Source organism: Serinus canaria, chromosome 6 (genome assembly GCF_022539315.1).
Source record: "Serinus canaria isolate serCan28SL12 chromosome 6, serCan2020, whole genome shotgun sequence".
Classification (NCBI taxonomy): Eukaryota; Metazoa; Chordata; class Aves; order Passeriformes; family Fringillidae; genus Serinus; species Serinus canaria.
In genome coordinates, this window is record NC_066320.1 from 21,724,632 (window position 1) to 21,740,070 (window position 15,439).

A 15,439-nucleotide genomic window follows, 5' to 3' on the forward strand; every position below is an offset into this window, starting at 1 on the left:
GATGAATATGAGAGTGGAAGCCCTGACTGCTGCTGCAGTGTAATCTGGCTGAGCAAGTGTTCTCCAGGCACAGTCAGAAGTCATCTGTGCTGAGCACTGACATGGCCTATTCCCATGAGGAATATTTACCTCAGCAGTGGGGCTCATGAGTAATATCCCAACTAGAGCAGTTTCAAACTCTGTTCTAGGGAGTCTCTTCTGTCCTGCCATTTATCTTTGCAGCAGCACCTGACAAGCAGAAGGAAGGTCTAGGAAATGCTCCAGCTGCAGTTTGGTGGGGGTTTTTTTCCCCAGTTGTTATTTTACTTTCAATTTCAGATTTCTCACATCTGCTTCTAGATGCACCTAGAAGGGAAAGGGAGTGGTGCAGATTGGTGCAGCTAGTGGGAGAAATGAGGCAGAAGAGCAGGACTGACCAGTATTTGCTGCTGTGTTTGGGACAGTGACATAAGTTATCTCTAATGATCTAAACTGGGGATGAGGACTGTGAAGTCATTATGGTAAGAATTCAAAATGTAGTGGTTGTAGTGATGGATGACTACAAGTCAGCCAGCTACAACATTTTAAATGGAATGAAAATCCAAAGCAATAAACCATCAGATTCATCATACCAGGCAACAAAGTTTCACAAAATGTGAGGCCATGCTGAGGGGCTGAAGCTCCCTGAGCAGGATGGGGCAGTGATGGCCGGGTTTGCTGTGGCTCTGCTGGAGCACAGAGCAAGTTGCAGCCTGTTCCCAGCAATTCCAGTATCTGCTGGGACCAATGCAGCCAGGAGTAGGACAGTGCCTGTGCTTGCAGCTTCCAGCGAGCTTGTGTCAGGATCTGCATTGGTCTCAGCAGGGAATGTGCCTTCAGCACAGCGAACACTACTTTGTGGTTAGGGAGGAATTTCTTGCATGACTGGCTCCATGTGCACCTACTCAGGCAGGGAATTTCTGCTGCATCTCTAAGCTGTTCCTGAGACCTCTGAAAATTTCCCTCCTTTGTTTCAGAGCTATCATCAATCACTTCAACCCGAAGATAGAGTCTTATGCTGCAGTGAATCACATATCACAGCTCTCCGAGGACCAGGTAAGCCAGGCATGCCATGGCCTTTTTCAGGTTGACCTCTGGAATATGGGTGTTCAGGAGTACCTTGTGCTCCCTGGGGCTGATGATGTGGCAGCAGTAGGAGATGCAAGTGGGACTCTTATGTTCCTTGTTCGGATGCAGGTGAGAGAAAGAAAAGCAAGAATTGCTTTGGCCGATTTTACCACCACCCAGAGAGATTTTGGTCCTGCAGATGTAGAAGGATGGGTACAAACAAGAAAAATATTCAGCATTGTCAGCAAGTGTATTTGGACACTGTGAGGATGCTGGCATTTAGAATGGGACAGGAAGTTTGTGGCAGCAAACTTAGTTATCAGAGAACTGTTGAGCATAGTTTGATGGGTTTCTTTTGGTGATGTTAGGGATCTAGAGCTCTGACAGCAACTGGTAAAAATTTTCTAGGGTAATTGAATTCAGTTGGGTTAGATTTTAGAAAGCAGAGGTTTTTAATAAAGAGGGTGATTGTGTTAGGTTTCCCTTCCTTAATTTGCCCTGGTTTGCTGTCTTCATGTTCTGCTTGTATTGCATAAATTTGTAAACGTGGCTCTTTGAAAATAGGCTACTGTGAGTGGTCTCAGGAATGGAAGAGATGGCCTATTTCCCAAAATAAAATATCAGAATTATACATTAATCACTCCTAGAGAGATAAATGACTCTGCAGGAGCATGTGGTGGACAAAATGCAGAGCTGCCAATGAGAGCTTGGGGAATCATCCCAGATACAGCTGCATCAACAACTCTGGACCTTCTGGAGAAGAAACTGTTTTATGCAGTCCTTGGGTTTGAGTCACCTTGGGTTGCCCCTTCCACTGGATGGGATCCCATACTTGTGCGTGCTAGAAGGTCCTGACTGTTTTAATTTCTCTTTCTGTCCATGATATTTTTACTATTTCTTTATTATACCTTTCCATGTTTCCCACTAACCTTTTCATTTAGTAACCTACTGGATCTGTAATATGTAACAACCCAAAGACTTAGGATCAATGCTGTACTGATGCAGTGGGGGAAAAAAAGGTGGCCCCTACTGGTTTCTATTCTCTTCTTGGTATAGTTGGATAGAAGAACATTGGTTTTAATTTACTCAGTTTTCCTTACTGTTCTGCCTTTGAGAGTCACTGTATCCATAGCTATGCTTTGTGATGGTTTGTGTTATCAATCCTCATTCATTGATGATGCACTGATTACATCAACCCAGGCCTCTAAAAAAGAAAAGCCTTTGATAGCCCAATTTCAAACTGGAGGCTTGGACGGAGGGGAATTTTGCATAGTCTTTGAGTTAGTCTGAGAAAGGAAATGAGCTTTTCACTGTCAGCTCTATGTAGTATTCATCCCCCAGCAGTTCAGGGAGGTCAGGTTAAATCCTTTCTTCCTTGTGTGTTATTCTTTAAATAAAATCCCTAGCAGCAGGCAGATAATGAAATCAGTGCTGATGCATGAAGCATTTTGAGGAAGATGATTAGGAAATTGAAAGGCAGACAGATTTCTCTTTTTTCTTTTCTCCCTTCATGCTTTCTCTCAACATAGGGAGAGTATAAAACAAAATAAAGCAGTAATAGCCCCAGATGAACTGCAGAGAAAAAGGGAGATGTCACTGTGGTGAGGGAGTGTGTGGTCCCAGGGTGTTTATTCAGCACTCTGCAATTTGCTGCAAAAGGAGGAGAGGGATGGAGACTTCTTGCCTCCACTTTCAGCTGTGCCAGTGAGCTCAGGTCTGTGTGTTTGGACTGTGGTTTCCCCTCTGTCAGTGGCTGTAAGTGAGACATGAGACATACTGGTAGTTGGCCCACATCAAGCCCAGGGTCTGGCTTTTGTGGGCTAAGAGAATTTGCTGTTTTGGTTGTGTGAGCTGTTCAGCATGTGTGTGGGAAGGGGAGGGATCAAGCTTGCCTTCTGGCTGCTGCAGTCTCTTTCCTTTTTTGTTTTTTCTTCCAGCTGTACCTTTGTTTTAACTTGTGTGTTCACTTAATTACCCATTTCTCTGCTCTCCTTAAATATTTTCTACACAGAATCCACAATCCTTTATAGCCCTGTCTTTTGAAGTGTACCACATGGAAATATTTAATGCTGCCATTTAGATTGTGTGTCCACACACAGATACTGCATTTGGGACTGGTCATTTTCTCCTTTGAGTTATTCCAGTAGTTTCAGAAGACTTATATTTCTTTACTGGAAGCATTTTTTTTTAGAATTTTAATGGTCAAACTTTCCTTTTAATTAAGATTTCCTTCTCAGACACCAGTCTTTCTCTAGATTCTTGTATGGCTGCTTACACTCCTCTGTAGTAATCTCCTGCTGATCAGGCAGGTATGTCTGACATAGCTTTGTCTGAAGGGGGATTTCCAGCTGCTCTGCTTTGTTTCAAATTCACCTGGAGCTAAGTTCTGACACCCTGTTCATGTGTTAGATTATTTATTTATTTATTTAGCTTCATATTTTAATATCCTTAAATGTAGCTAAGTAATCAGCTGAAAGAGATTTTGCTCTATCTTCTTCTTTTCCTAATCCTATTGAAGCCTTTATTACCTTGTTAATTACTAATGTCCATTTATTACTATTCTAAGTCTGTCATTTCAGGGCTTTCTCCTTTTTTATTTACAAGCATTAATTTTAACAATATTACGTGCTGGGAGAATTTGTAGGCCCTTGAAAATGATGGATGTGGGATTGTTTTAGGGGTAGGCTGTTAATGCCACTGTATGCTCTCAGCCCTAGAGAATTCCAGGAACCATAGTATGAATATACAGGTTTCTGATCTAGGCAAGTATATTTGTAAGACTTCATGGAACTGCTTTGCTGACTGTTGTGGGATTTATCCAATGTTCTTATCAAATACTGGAAAAAGACCTTTTCCATCCCATATTCTCTCCAGAAATGAGTGGGAGATTCTCAGGGGCAAGCAAACAATGAGCCACTTCAATCTATAAACACCATGGGATCTTCAGTGCCTTCTGCAAAGCATTTCCTTGCCAAGGCAAACTCAGAATCCTTCCCAGTCATTAGCTGTTTTGACCTTGCTGTAGTTCCTCACCACGAAGCAGGGAATGTCTTAGCTAGTTATTGGCATCTTTTCTCACTTGCTAATTTGTTAATCCTGACTTCAGTGTTAATTTGTTGTTTTGTGGTATTCTGTCTCTCAACACATTTGGTTCCTCCCTGCACATCCTTTAAGGGGCTGAAATATGCTGCACAGTCAAAAAGATGGGGTTGGCCATTAACTGCCAATGTAATTTTAGCTCTTCCATGCAAGTGATAATTCCCATGTCTTCAAAGAGGTTTTGGTACATTCTTGAGTCAAAGGGCAAAATACCTTTTATGAAATGAATTCATAGGCTTATCTGTACTTTCCAGATGATGGGACTGCCTTGTACTTAATATATTGGAGGCAGTAGACTTTCTCAGTGCCATATCTGATCTGAGAAGCTCCCAAAATGTTTTCTAGCATAAGCAGTTGTAGAGAACAGGGTCAAGGCAGTGAGGAAACAGCAACACACGAGTTGCTCTGGACGAGCAAATGCAGACAGACAGAAAGGATGGAAACACAGCATGAATGGTCTAGGTGGGGTCTCACATCTGCCCTTTTCTGGATGTGAGAGAGCAGCTGTTTGTAAGAAGGCAGCTCTCTGCCTGATAGCAGTGTAGCACAGCTTTCAGGAAAGACTGAAGTGAGAGGAACCCATTAGTTTGGGTTGAATCTTCTCTGAGCAGGAATGTGTTGTGGTGCTTTGCATGCCAGTCAAGTCTTGTGCCAGTTAAAAAATTTCTCACTGAGGTCTTGTTTTCTCTTTGGCATTTTTTCTCTCCATGATTTTCTCTTTAATGGTCTTAAAATTGAGATGTCAGGCATGCAGGACTGATTATGCTTGTTAGGCAGGAACATCTCTGTGCCTTTTTTTGGTAGAAGCCCCTCTTTCTTCCCAGCCACAGTGGGGACATTATGTCATCTCAAAAATGGAGGTAAAGTTCAGTGTGAGAGACTGCTGTGAACACCTGTTTTATTTCTGGTAATTGTAGATGGAAAGTGCTGGGAGCCAGAAAAGATTGTGATGGAAAAACAGGACAACTCTATCACTTTTGAAATTGTGACAAATGAGTGTAATACCTGGCTTGTTCCACACTGTAGTACCTTTGTAACTCAGGAGAATCATAGAATTGTTTCATGTTGGAAAAGACCTTTAAAATCATGTAGTCCAACCACTAACCCAGCACTAGCAGTAGCTGCAATCCAGTTTGGTCAGGCCACTGAGGTCATACCTCAATTGCTGAATGTTCCTCCTTGCCACCCCAATCCAAATGGCCTCTGTTACCTGGTGGGGCTCTGAGGGACTAACCTGCAGTGCTGCTCAAGGAGGTTCCACAAGTGACTTGTGAAAATAGAAAGACACAAAAGGGTGTCGTTGGTTTTAGGTGCCCTAAAGTGTTTTAATTCCGAGCCATTGATGTCAGGGTTTATTCAGTTTGTTCTGGTTTCCATAACTAGTAGCAAAACCACTGGCAGATACCAAATGCTTTGTCTTTTTTTAGCCCTGCTGGCAGCAGTGTTAAGAGCCTCTTGTCAATGTCTGCGTTTGATATTTTTGAAATGCCGAGTACTGTCAGTGCTAGGTGCTCCCACAGTAAATCCCCCTAATCTCTTACATTATTATAAAGTGTTGTGAGGACTTGAGAAATACTTCATAATGGTCTTGGCATAATGGTGCTTCACTTCTGGAACGCACTGAGCTTTGGGGTGGAAGGTCTCAAGCCTTGCCAGTGTTGTGTTGCACACAGTAGTGGGAACGTGAAACTCCAGCTAAGGAGGGATCGCCAAGGCAAGACCTTAATTTAAAGGCATCGTGTCTTTGCAAATGAGGCAGGGATGTTGGCTTTCATGGTCTCATTACAGACACCTACTCATGACTAATGGTTTGAAACAGATTTTATCATTTAAATAGAGCAGAGCTGCACCAGGTGAAATTGGAAAGAATCTATATAAAAAATCTTTTGGAATTGGCAAATTGCTGGTTTGCTTAGCTGATGGGAGTTTTCTCTGGTTTAGCTATTGTTCTCTTTTTTTGTTGTTGCTTTTGTTGTTTTTTGTTTTATCAGAGAAATGTCCCTACTATTTACTAACATCTCAGACTGCTTTATGCAATGTGCCAGACTGAATGGGTCTGAACAGGCTCCAAGGTCTGATCAGCTTTGCAGCAAGGAGATTTGGAGCTGGAGGTGAGCTTTGGAGCAGTGACTTTGTGCTGTGTAGTGCCTTTTATTAACATGCAGAATGCAGTAAACTGTGCGTCAGTGCAGGAGGGGAGACAAGTGTGCTAGGCCATTAGAGAGACAAAGGAAGGACTTTGATTTTTAAAAACAGCTGTTACTGTAGAGATGCAGCCCTATTCCAAGAAATGGGAGAAACCCTTCCATTCCCTTCCTTCAGGCTCAACACAGAGGTGCCCCAACATCCTGCCTCTTGCTCTTGGTGGGACTTTTAGCTGCTCTGGCCTCAGAGGCAGCGTGACCCTAAAAAACCTTGGCTGCTCCTGGAGCAGAGGAGTCTTTCCACCCTTTGTGCACTGCAGATGCTGAGGCAGGTCTTGCTTCTACCACTTTTGTGAGCTGCCCTCTTGGACAGATAAGGGACTGCCTTGAGGTACAAACTAGTAACAAAATAAATCCATTTAACTTCAAAGCAAGGCTTGCCTTCAGTTCTTGGGGCTGTTTTCACATCCTGGCCTGGCTTTGCCACTTCAGCAGGGACTGACAAGGGCCCCAAGACTGCAGTAGTACAGGTGACCACTGAATGCTGGGGACTTAGCTTGGAAGAGCTGCCTTGAGGAGGTGTTCCTCTCTGCTGGCTGCTACTAAATGCAGCTTATTTAGCTGGAGCTAGATGGCTTTCTGTGCTGGGGCTACAGAAGCTGCACTCAGTGGTGTGAGTTATGAGCCCAGCCTGATTCCCAGCTGGGACTGTGCTGAGCATGAACCATAGGTTCAGCTTTGTAATGAGCTCCCAGTCCACATTGTGGAGTCAGGCTGATGTTGCTCTAGTTCCAGTGCTTGGCCTCTTTACCAGTGAGTTTATTTCACAAAACACTTCTCAGATTTGCTTTATATGTGCTTCTTTTGCACATACTTGCTTTTTATTGCTTCTAAACCTAGAAAAGGGGCTGTGGGTTGCTAGAGGAAGGGGCTGCAGGGTGAGGTCCAAACTCCTTCCTGCTGTCACTGTGCTGCTTTGAGCAAACCTTGAGCCCTGTGTCCTCCTGGGTGAGGGGAGCCAGTAGGGAGCCCTTGGAGAACCAGACAGCATTTGAAGTGCTGTGGGATCTGCCAGGGAAGGCTGTTGAGGAAGTGCAGAGCTGTGTTAGGGATTCCTGTCACTGTTAAGTGCCTGTATAGGGCAGGGAAAGCTCCATGGAGGATTGCAACAGAATGATCAAAACAGTCTGCATTTATAAAGATTAAATTACAACTCTGCACATCTGTGATTAAAGCAGGAGCTGTCAACGTCTGGCTTGTGTGAATGCACAATTCAATTTGCATTTTGTAGAACTTCAGATTGAGAAGGTTATTTAATCCCTTGTGAAACAGGAACAATAGGTGCTGGCTTTTGCCATAATGCCTGTAGATACTGTGCAAACTTCTTTGGTTGTCCTCTGTAAAGCTGGATTTATAGCACTATGATTTGTTACTCTAGTCCTGAACTCCACCCTAAGCTTCCTTACACTCAGTTGTCCCTGTGCTTGGGAGTCCTGAAAACAGACAGAGCACAGCCTGCTGTGCCAGCTACAGACAGCAGTGTGGCTGTGAGCAGCCATGCCTGAAGTCACATTTTCCTCTCTCAAAAGGGGACTGACTGCAGTGACTGCCAGCCCTGCTTGTTCTGGAGATTCTTCAGGGTAAAACTCCTGCCTGTAGAGACTGCTGCTCTTTCTTCTCTCTGGTAGTGTCCTACTGTTGCAGATGATGTTTTTCTGCCTTCCTTTTCTGGATCCTCTAGCTGGAGCTGCAGCTGTTTCCCAAAAGTGACACATTGGGTCACGGCTCTGATTTCAGAGTGGGAAACAAATGGAGCTTTGTGGTCTCCACCCCTTCCAGAGCAGGAGAGTAAATGCTGCTGAGCCAAAAGGTGCCACATCTGAACAGAGCTCCACTCAGCTGTAAGATTCATTTTTTTGGCTATCTGACACTTGACATTTGGATGTTAAGACAGTACATAGAAATTTATTGTCCACAGTAAGGACCTCAAAGACAAACCGTTTAACAGTGGAGAGGATGGCACCCCTGATGTGTGTCACTCTTCCTGACTTCATGGGAGATCTGGGACAGGCACTGGGATTGCTCAGGGAGCTGAGATGTGCCACTCAAAAGGCAGCAAGCTGTGAGAATGGAAGTCTGGAGAGATGGAAGCTGGGGAAGGTGGTTCATCAGCCAACTGCCAGAGGCTATAAATCAATTCCACTGCCTTAGTCAGAGGGCCCCAGGATTCCCCCATGGCTCAGTTAAGGCACATATAAGCTCCTGGGGAGCTGAGTATTGCTGGCAGCACATGCTGTTTGAGCAGCAGCATCTGCCTCGTAGCTGGCAGGGGTGTAGGCCTGCAGAAGGATTAATTCATAGCCCTGTGTTTTGCTTTCACCTGAGCACCTGTTTGGAGGAGTTCCTCTTTCACGTTTTCTGATCTGTGGATTTATGTTCTGCATCAATAAATGCTTCACAGCAAGAATTTCTAAGAGGAGAAATGTATTCTGGTCTCCCAGACAAGAAACTGGTAAATTGTTGTGGAGCATTGTCTGACAGTACATGCTATTTTAGAATAAGCTGATGTGACCCAGCAAGCATCACTAGTATCAGTGTTAACTGGTGTGTCACAGTTGTATCAATGTTAGTTTAAAGTAGCAAGCTTTCCTCTTCTGTGAAAGCAGGTCTTAGTTGGGATGACCCCTGGCAGCAAGATGGATCTGTATGGAAAATGTACAGTTACAATCTCAGGGTTGGAGAAGGCAGGAATGTGCAGACTGTCACCAATAACATTGTTTCCAGGGACTCCTGCCATATGCCCAAGTCTCATAGCTGGAAGCTTTGCCACTAAGTGTCACTGTGTGCAGAATCTGGCTAATGAACTGTCCTGCTGAAGGCTTATTTGTGCACAAACCCTATCGTGGTGTCCCAAGTGTATTTTCCTCAGCAGCTGTAATTTGGCAGACTGCATTTGTTTTTCAGTTGGATGTAAAAACACACAGAGAATGCTGTTGAAATCATATTCTGTGGCTTCCTGACTACTCTGAAAGTGCTGGGTTTGGGTCCTATGTGAAAGCTGTAGAAGATCTTGTGAGTGCTTCTCCCACTTGTGATGGCATGAACGAGCTTCTGTCTCTGAGACAGTGGCAGCTGCTTGCAGGGACAGACAAGGCATCATTATAGCAATGAGATTTAGTGTCAGGGAGCTGACATGAGGTGACTAGCTAACTCTTCCTGGGGTGCATTGGCTTTAGCAAGGTCTGCAATACCTTTCTTCAGAGCAGACTGAGCAGCACTGGAGCCTCATGAGCATGTTTAACACAATGGAAAGCTGGAAGTAACAGTATTGTGGGAATACTGTGAGAATCTGGGCACTGCTATCAACTCCCTTCTGGTTATATTTCTTCAGCATATTGTAAACCAAACTATTGCTCTTCCTGCGAGTAAGGCGCCCCTCTTTTCACTTAGGTAGTGCATTGTACTTTGCAGCCTTCTCCTAGTTCAGTGGCAAATAATGTTCCAAACCCAGGATGAATCAGTCCATGTGTGAATCTGAAAGTCATACAGAGCCCTGAGAATGTCTCTCATTCTGCCAGCAATTCTCTTTCCAGGTGTTTAAAGGGAGAGTGTGCTTAGCTGGCTGAATAATGACTGAGTTTCTTTTTCCAGTTCTCTTCTGCACTAGAAACACATATACCCTTCCCCAAGCCTAGGTACCAGCCTCTGATCAGCTCTGTTATGGTGGTGATTTGCTGGAGTCAGGCATCTGTCCAGCTTGCAGGAAACATTATCTATCTCTGTCACCACCAAGTTTATCTGTCATTTTATAAACAGCTTACGACACAGAACGTGGTTCTAGATGGAGCTTTATGTGACTGTATGTGCAGGTGGTTTTGTCCCTTTCATTTCTTAAAAAAGGTAGCTGTGAACTGCAGTGTACAGTTCTTAAGGCTGTTTTGTTTGCAGTAAGTGCTCTTTTTGTTGAACATCTTGAAACACTAGAATAAGAACAATCTTTCTACTGATGAAAACAGAAATGTGGATTTGTGAGGGAGCTGAGGTAGGCATGCTGGAACTCAGACTTTGATTGTCTGCTTTAATTTCTTCATCCAGGCTGCTTTGCTGGGAATTTTCTGCCCTGTCATTTATGCTCTTGAAAACTAGTGACTTAATGGAAGCATCTCACTACAGAGTCTTAGTTCTCACCTCAGCTGTAAAGATGTGCTTTTCTATTTTAAGGGATGGACCTATTTAATTACAGTACCACCTACAAGTCACTTTATAGGCATAGAAAGAAAACTTAGGTCTGTTGCTGGGCTAAACTCCCCTTCTCAGAAGAATAAAAAGAAATCTGCTGTAATACTTCATCTCAGCCTCTTTGCAGATACCTGAGCGTGACACACTTTTTGCAGGGTAGAATATTAACATGATCTGAACCTTAATTTCTCTGGTTGGTGACAGATTTCCACATGAAGCAGATTTTGCTGAGCTTTCCACCCTCAGTAGTGCCCAGAGGGATAATATTCCTGGACTGCTTGAGTCCTAAAGTGCTTCTGTTGCTATTTAGTGTGTTGATGCATCAGAACTAGGAATAAGTGGTACTGGGGCTGTGCAGTTAATGTCATAGCAAATGTTTAGCATTGGTCACTGACCACTCCTGTCTAATTGCTCAGGAAGTTAGTTGTTAACATGTGATCTTATTAGCTAAAGGCATTAGCCTGGTCCCTCACTGTCACCCAGAAACCCTTCAGCTGAGTGAGGCATGATTTGAAGATGCAGGTAGCTGTTCTGTTGTGATATGAGGATTGAAGCTGCCATCTTTTTCATACATGGGATCATAACTCAGCATGACTTCAGCTTAGGTATGTCATGGAGACCTTTTTCTGTGATGAGTTTGGAAAAGGTCAGGTTAAGATGCTTGAAGGAAAATGGCCAGTTGGCTTGATCCCGATCTTTGTTTTAGGAAAGAATGATGCAAAAATCTGTGAAGTTGTATCTGGGGAATGAGTGGTTTTTATTTTTATGGAATAATCTGTAGAAACCTGGGGAATGGATGGTGAAAATCACCTGCCTACACTCTCCCCGAGCCCCTTACTTTCCAGTTCTTAACAGCATTGTTATTGAAAAGCTTAGTCCAGACTCTGGGCTGTCAGCCCTCTGCAGTCACCTTAAACAATTGTACCTGGGTGTTTACAGACTGCTGCACATTCTTCTGCCCTGCCACTTGTGACTGAGTCAAGAACAGATGCTGGAGAAATAGCCACAAAATGTTTAAGACAGCTGTCCTCTGTCCCTTTCTCTTAGAACAGGCGATCGGATCGTTCTGACGCTCAGTGTCCCTCCCTGGCAGAGGCTCTGATAAGCCTGCTGGGATAAGGGCAAGTGGCACTTCAGATCTCAGGCTTCTTCTGTATGTTCCCTTGTCTCTGGGTACTGAACTGTTGTTCTGGCACAGTATTTGAGTGGAGTTTTTTCCCTGCCCTTGTTTTTTCTGTGGGTGGCTGAGTGCTGTCACGCTGCTGACAGTGCACGCATTTTGAGGATTCCTTTGCATGTGCCTTTCTGGCATTTTATGATTCCGCATCTTTCAACATGTGATAACAGAATATAAAGTAGGTCACTTTATTTCTCTTTTGCTTTTTTTGGTTCTGCAGTGCTTGTGATGTTGGAATTCTTTCTGGTATCAGTTTTGGAGACTTGTGACTGGGAGAGCTCAGTTGGTTCCTAAAGCCTTGGTAGTCATTTTAGGATTGGGCTTAACAGGACACTAGGGACATCTTTTTTTGTGGCCTTTATGTGCCTTGGGTAGCCTGTTAATTAGTGCTTTTCACATATTTTAGAGAGTTGAGAAGGAAAAATGATGGGACCTTTCCTAATGCACAGCCATCACTTGCTGCTATGCTGCATCCTGTGGCTGCTGCCAACCCTGCCCTGCTGTCCTCTCTGAGTTGATTGTAGATGGCAGTTGTTGTCCAGAAGCAGTAAACAAAGTGAACAGCTCTACTTATTGCAGTTTGTGAAAACACACCAAATGAAAGCTCTAGGCACAGTCAAAAGTTGGGCCTTAAAAAGGCATATGGAAGAAATTCAGTCTTTGAGTCAGGCCAGTTCAGGTTCCAAGAAACCCCAGACCTTTAAAATACCTGAATTTTTCAACCTGCAGACTTGCTTCTGTGTTTTCTTTATAGAGTCTAAGATGTAGAGGTGTTGGGGTTAAATTATAGCACTATTTCACAGAAACTTCCTTTAGCAAATGATACTTAGAACTGTAAGATCAGAGTCTCTCCAGGGTAATTAAAAATGTGACCCCCTTTAGCTTCTGTCACTGGCTTTCTTGGCAAGATCAGTGTGGTACCAATTTATTCTGTGTTAGCTGAGGGTGAGAATGGATCCCTCTGCTGTATCCTTAAAGGTGTGTTACTAAGTGATCAAATGCAGGCAAACATTTTGTAAAGCTTCTTTGAAATGTGAGACTGAGTTGAAGACAAAGAGAAGCCTGGTTCAGAGCTGCCACCCAGGCCTTCTAGTGGTGTTGAATTCCTGAGGGGACTACTCAGCTGTTATGTCTGGTTATTCAGGGAGAGCCAAGTAGAACTTGAACTTGTATTAGTATAAGGTGCAGTATAAGGTGCAGTTTCTTAAGAAATTTCCTAAGCAAGCATGAAATCCTCTTTACATATAGTCAAAAATTTGGATGCGAGAATAATATCAAGAGGGCAATGCAGCAGCATTTTGGGAAGAGCAGGGTTTGATTCCCATTTAAACAAAAATAGTTGTGCAAATAAAACTATCAGCTGATGCAGTATAAATTAAAAGTGTTAAAATCTGGAGAAAAAGCTGCTGAGTTATTAATCCCTGAACTGAAGCCCTCAAGTCCTTTTAGTGAGTGACTTCAGCTTGTCATCTAATCCCTTTGACTCATAGAAAACAGACCCAGAGTTGTTCTCTGTGGTGTAGGAAGAGGAAATTAAACCAGTGAACTAAATAAATAAATTGATTAATTGGCAACAATAAGGAGTTGTGTGTGCACTGTATCTAAAAATTGCTTTTTTTATATTGTCTTCTTCAAACTTCTGGGAATACATGGGTTTATGGGTTGCTCATGCAAAAATATGCTAAAAGCCCCACCTCACCAAGGCTTTGAACCTTCAGCTTCAAAGATCATTTGGGGGTAATCTTAGGTTGCTTTGGACAGTCTCTAATGGGGATGTTGCTCAGCCAAGTTGAATTTATGCAGTAGAAATTCAGGCTGAAATTGAATACACCTCAGGATCACAGAGTGAATCAAATCTCATTTCCTTGCTTACAGGCGATGTGGGCTGTGTGGACTTTGTTTCTCCTTCTCCTCCTCTTCTTCCTTCTCAGTAATTTTTATTCTACCAGATCAGAGCTACTTTTTTCTCAGAAGAAATATTGAGGAAATGGCTTCTCTGAACCTTATTCATGAACCCATCAGAGCTAATAGTTTTCAAAATGTTTGATATCCAGGAGGCACTTGGGAGCATTAAACCCTCACACAGGGATTTTTAGGCTGTAGAACAATGGTGTCCTCCAAGCACTGCAGAAATTACAGTGGAGATGATATTTCCATCACAGATCCTGCAGGTACTGATCCATGGACTATGGCAAAAGAGAAATATATAGAGAGAGCAGAAGCACTGGTGATCAGCTTCATATCCCCAGGACAGTGGCATTGTCTTTAACTAAGTCTGTAGTATATCCCACCTCTGTAGCCAGCAGGTTCTGTTTAGAGCTGTGGCAGCAAAGGGTGCATGCTCTTGATTCAGAGGGCAGGCATTGTGGACAAGTGCTGCTCATCTTGCTGATCAGCTCAATTTGAGGAGTCAACAGCTAAAGGTGCTTTGGAAAGGAAGCACAGGTTGTATTCTTTTGTTCTCCTCATCCTTTGGAGAGAGCAGGTGCCAGCACAAGTCACCTTTTCCTTGATTGTCAGTGGTGGGTGTACAGCCAACACTGTAATCTTATCTGGCCTGTCAGCAATAAAACTCACCTTTGTGTCGTGTCCTTGCTGCCCATCTGAATGTCTGTGGAGATAAAAGCTCGCTGTCATAGAGGTAAGATGCCTCTTTTCAGTCTTTCTCAGCTCCTCATTCTGAAGAGATTTGTCTGCTATAGTGTTTGGGCTTGTTGCTGGGAGCCTATGAATCGTGAGAGTGCTCGTGCTGAAGGGGTGGTAGGTCTGATATTTTAAGGACATAAGTGGAAGAAATGTTTATGGGACAAACACTGTGTTCCAAGGCATACAAGGCTTTTTTGTTCTCCAAGTATGTTTTGATTGTAAGATGCCATTTAACCATGCCAGGACTCCTTCTTCAGAGGCACAGCTATTATCTTGGTCTCTGATAATATGAGGAGAAAGGACTAGAAACAAACGAGTGTCAGCAACCTTTGGTGCCTCTGTGTTTATTCCAGAGATTGCACGTGGATCTCTTTCTCTGAGAAGGACAGTAATAAGCAGCAAACAATTTGATTTCTCAGAAACATCTGAGCTGTTTTTTCTGTGTGGGGTCCGTGCCCAAGTCTCTGCTCCCACTCAGCTTCACCTTGCTGACTGTCTGCTGGCCAGCTTTCCACACATCCATTTCAGTCAAAAAGTGCCTCAGCTTACAGCATTCATCATCTCATCAGGCCTGCCCTTGCTAGTGATTATCTTGGATAGTAGCCCCTGCATTTCCATTTGTCCCAATAGCTGTTTAAATGTTCCTTTTAAATTAACTTAGCAGTCAAGTTTAAGCAGTTCTGGTTTTGCAGGCAGAAAACGTTTTCTGTGTTGGCTTTGGATGCTTCCAAGCATTAATGGTCTCGTTCTGTTTCAGTTCTGGTCATTGCCCAGATGGAGTTTCAGAAGAATGACACATTCCAACAGCACAAAAGGGAATAATTCAACAAATTAAAATGTTAACAAGCCTCACTCCTTCAACATATCAGAAATTATTTGGTTTCCTTATTTTTGCCCTCATCACAGACTTTGGCCCTTCCTTTTCCTCTGCTGTGCAATGCAGATTAGTCTGAGATCCCAAAGTGTGGCTGGGGTTTGTGAGGAGTCACTTTGTTGGGACAGATTTGATTTGATACTATTGTCTTGGTAGGAATTCCATAACTGCTGT

The 15,439-nt window shown here is 43.5% G+C and overlaps 1 protein-coding gene across 2 annotated transcripts in view; it reads left to right on the plus strand.

Annotated features, from left to right (window-relative positions):
* ARMH3 (armadillo like helical domain containing 3) overlaps nucleotides 1–15,439 on the plus strand; it is a 123,732-nt gene that overhangs the window by 88,728 nt on the left and 19,565 nt on the right. For both annotated transcript variants that reach the window (XM_050976539.1, XM_009087243.4), the window contains exon 24: nucleotides 996–1,074. In XM_050976539.1, coding sequence (XP_050832496.1) covers nucleotides 996–1,074 — 79 coding nt within the window. The remainder of the gene's footprint in view (nucleotides 1–995; nucleotides 1,075–15,439) is intronic.